Here is a 4,421-nt window from a genome sequence, read left to right on the forward strand (position 1 = left end):
AAAAGAGAGAGACGAACAATTTCAAGAAAGAGAAAGGACTCACCGGAGGAAGAAGTGGAGGATTGAGTGAGAAGGATGTCGGCTATGGGAGAGCACCGCGCAATGACGACGGCCGGAGTGACGAAGGTTCACCGGAGTTCAAAGAGGAGAAAGTGAGAGTTGCAGAGAAAGTTTTCAGGACAAGAGTTTCAGGAAAGTGAAAAGTGAAAAGGGGTTTTTATAGAGGGAAAAGGAGGAGAGAGAATGAGTGGGGGAAGATTGTGAAGAGACGTGGGATTCGAAATTTGAAAAGGCACGAACTGAAAAGATATAACTCCTCGAGACGCACAACCGCATTCATGGCAAATGATGACGAAATCCCGGAAAACAAGGATTACGTGCGTCAGTTGAAAAGACGTGATTGACGGTTATGACAAATGGCGACCTATCTACGAAAACGGCAACAAAGATGGCGAAGCATAAAGGTGGCGTCATATCAACGAACAATGAAATGGCGATGAATGAGTAAACAATAGAGGCGGACTACTAAGTAACATGATAAAGACATTTCGACTCGTTACCCGAGTCTCATGTCTTGGGGGCATGTGGACTGGGCGGGACATAAAAGAAGATTATGCCCGCCCAAAATGAACAATAAACGATTGAAGACAGCCATGGCGGGAATGACGACACAACGAGCTTCTTTGCCCATCCTTAGGTGGACCCGTAAGCCAGCTGGAAGATTCCTTTGGATTTGTCTTATATGCACAGGGATTTGGGCCCTGATTGTCAGGCCCAAATTTAGGAAAAGTCCATGTCATGACTTCACCCTCTATAAAAGGGAAGGTTATCAGCTTGTACAACTTAACTTTTTCAGCATTAATGAGAATATTCCTTTTATGATATTTTTGCCATTTTGAGTGCTCTGCTAGGGTTTCCTTTCGTCATTCTTTTACGTTATCCTTCCCTAGTACAGAACAAGTAATAAAATTTCTCATACACATATTAGAGTGTTTGTTTCAAAGTGTTGCTAATGCATTGCTGCTTGAGAATATTGTTCTGTAGTAGGAGTTTCAAATAAGTGTTTGTTTATACATTAAAACAATGGCAAAGTTGGTTCTAAAACATTGATATGATTATTAATAATTATTTAGGATCCACTAGGCTGAGGATGTGATTCCAAATATCAATTGAAGGCCAGCCCAAAAGACCAAAATTGCGAGTAGGGCCTGTAAGTTGGTACATGATTCAATTCAAAGATCAGCCTAAAAAGTCTAGGAGGGTATGCTATCTAGGTTCAGATTTGTTGCAAAAGGATGATAATTTATTCACGGTCCAATTCCACCCTCACCCGTAGAGAAATAGAAAGAGAAGAGAGAAAAATAATACATATAAGAAGTGATGGGATAAAAAAGGAAACACAAAGAAGGAGAAAGTGAGGTAAAATGAGATGAATGATAATCAGTATACTAGAACTAGTAAACTAGTTTTCATTTTGAAAAAAAAAAAAGGTTATGGGCATAAGAAAAAGAACTCATTCATATAGCTTTCAATCTTGAAAACAACTAGAACTAGAGGAGCAGAGCAATAACTACTGATAAAAAAGGAAGGGAGTATAACTTAAGTTTTGGCTTTAAAACCAAACTTTAACATTCTTCCTTTTCTTTCTCTTGTCTATACTTTAGATGAAAAGTCCAAGTCATTATTAGGAAATAAAAGAGAACATAAACAAGATGAGCTTCAGATAAATCTCATCATGGCATTCCACCACTAGCTTTAGGTGAACGAAGAGGAAGATTGCACGGGGGGGGGGGCTCGAAAGCGACTCGGTCCCTTTCCTGATGTGCCAACTATGAAGCCATCATGGTTGGAGGAGGCAACAATCAATCCCTCAAATAAAGGTGAGGGTAGGGATGGTGGAGAGGAAGAAGCTATGTTCTCATTGTAACGAGGCAAAGAGATAAGCACTCCCACCACTTCACTCATCAAAGGCCTGTCTTTCGCTTCACGGCTAATGCAACGATAAGCCAACTCCATTGCCCTTCGAGCACCTCTTCCTGAGTACATACCTTTAAGTTGAGGGTCCATCATTTGATGGAACCCTGCTCCCCCCAACCTGAGTTTAGGCCGCGCCCATTCTACCAAGTTAACCTCATCTCGACGCCTTCTTTTGTCAATGGATCTTCTTCCTGTCAACATCTCAAGCAGAACCACCCCGAAGCTATACACATCACTCTTGGCAGTAGGGTGGCCTGTAACAACATATATAATGGATTAGAAACAATTCAAACCATTCAAGTGTACAAAATGGTTATGTAGTAATAAAAGTTTGTATCTACAAGGATTGTTGGTTTAATACAAATTTCACTAGTTTTGTACTGGAAGATCAAATTAAAAGGTTGAAATGATGTATGATGTATGATCTATGATCCACTATACTAACCTGTCATGATATACTCTGGGGCCGCATACCCTTGTGTTCCCAATACCCGAGTTGAGACATCAGTAGAGTCTCCCACAGGACCATCTCGTGCAAGCGCTGAATCAGAAAGTTTCGCATTGTAGTCCTGAAATCGAAAAATGTTAAGATGGAATGAAAGCTATTTGTTTAAAAATAGCATCACATATATGTAGCAGCATTACAGTTACCCTATCTAATAGTATGTTGGAAGTTTTGAACTCTCTATATATCAAAGGTTTCTCAGCTTCATCATGGAGATATGCAAGGCCCTTAGCAGCACCAAGCATGATTTTCATTCTAACTGACCACTGAAGGGGAAATTCTAGTCCTGTAAATATACAAAACATAATTACTTATTATGTTATCTCAAGCATACAATAATAACTCAGTTTTTAAGCTAAAAAAACAGTTAATTCTAACAAAATACTATAATAAATACAAAAGTTACCATAATTAAAAGAGAATAATTGTGTATTTACATGAGAGTGAACACTTATTTCTACAAATTACAACAAGATGAAAGACTTACTCTTAAAGAGATGATTATCTAAGCTTCCTTTAGATATAAACTCATAAACCAGTACCCCTTCAGTGCAATAACCAATCAACTTAACAAAATGTGGATGATCTAAACCACCACCAAGACGGTTAATTACTTCGGTCTGCAACACATGAAACAATGATGACAGTGATCCGTACAACAAAAGAAATAACTAGTAGCAGATAAAGAAAGATATTAATGAGAGTGTAAGGATAGTTCCATACAACAAATTCATGATGGCCTTGTGATCCATTTTTGTTAAGAATCTTGACTGCAACTGGGAGGCCAGCGGTAGGTCTTGAGGGGGAGGTCCCAGTGCGACTGACCCAACCTTTGTAAACAGAAGCCAGGATCCCTTCACCGAGGCGAAATCGAAAATCCCATGTTGCCAACTTTAGGTTCTGAAAGGTGTATTTCTTTAGATGGGGATAAACTTTCAATTCCTTGCTTAAAGATCCCGGAGCAACTACTTGGTTTCTAGCATTGTCACTTGCAAGTTTCTTCCCTATTGATTTGCATGAAAGAGATATCAGACCACAGTCAAAAAGCAACACAACATGTACAACAAAAACATTTTGTGAAAATGTGATTGAAGAGAAAGTGAGAATTGAATGAATCAAAACCCCACAATACACATGCATGGAATCTAAATCTGTCATCCCCTATGGAATCAAAGAAGCTCCTGCATTGAACAATTAATAATAAACACACATAGAAACCCAAAGGGATTTCACATAATTGTGTAACTAACACAGATATTCTGATAGATGGTAGAAAGACACAAGAAAATAAGAGAGGAAGAACATAATATAAGGGGTCAGAACCAAATTCGATCTTAGAAAGGCTCATGAAACTAGAGTTGCGGGTTTGCCTAGTAGGGCTGGAGTAATGAGCCTTAAGTCTGGAAAATAATATATCCACACCCGAATAAATTCAAGAAATATAAGAATAATAGAGAAATAAGTTAGAGATACGATGGTAATTGATATAAAAGAAAAAGGAAAAAAAGTAGAAAATAAAAATGTGTGAAAATTGAATCAAAGCTATAGAGTTAATGTACCCAAAAAAAAGCTAGAGTTAAGATGCCACCATGACCATGACTATGTCATAAAAAAGATAAAGATAACAAAAATCCAAATCTTCTCTTTTATCTCATTGTTTGTTTCCCCAATTAAACTTTTACATTTTAATAAAAATTACAATGTAAATTTGCAATACCCTCATTCGTGTCTTTTTTAATTGTCAAAAAAAAATCATTGGTAAAACATGAAATTGGAACACAATTTAGGATATAAGAGCTTAATCCAGATGAGTAAACCCTTAATATAAAAAAAGAGAAAAGAAGAAAAAAAAAGTCAAAAGTAAAAGAATAATAGGTAATATCATAGTAAATAATAATAAGTATACTATGTGAAAGGTAAAGTCGTGTCTAAGTAATAC

General features: G+C 37.3%; 1 protein-coding gene across 1 annotated transcript; it reads right to left on the minus strand.

The window, feature by feature from the left end:
• Window positions 1-1,755: 1,755 nt before the first annotated feature.
• On the minus strand, window positions 1,756-3,640 carry LOC130744142 (serine/threonine-protein kinase PBL35-like). The gene is made up of 5 exons (XM_057596331.1): window positions 3,206-3,640; window positions 2,970-3,102; window positions 2,629-2,768; window positions 2,423-2,546; window positions 1,756-2,231 (listed from the first exon to the last, which is right to left on the minus strand). The coding sequence occupies exons 1-5, from the start codon at window positions 3,638-3,640 to the stop codon at window positions 1,756-1,758; spliced, it is 1,308 nt and encodes a 435-aa protein (XP_057452314.1).
• Window positions 3,641-4,421: the final 781 nt, after the last annotated feature.

This window comes from Lotus japonicus, chromosome 3 (genome assembly GCF_012489685.1).
Source record: "Lotus japonicus ecotype B-129 chromosome 3, LjGifu_v1.2".
Classification (NCBI taxonomy): domain Eukaryota; kingdom Viridiplantae; phylum Streptophyta; class Magnoliopsida; order Fabales; family Fabaceae; genus Lotus; species Lotus japonicus.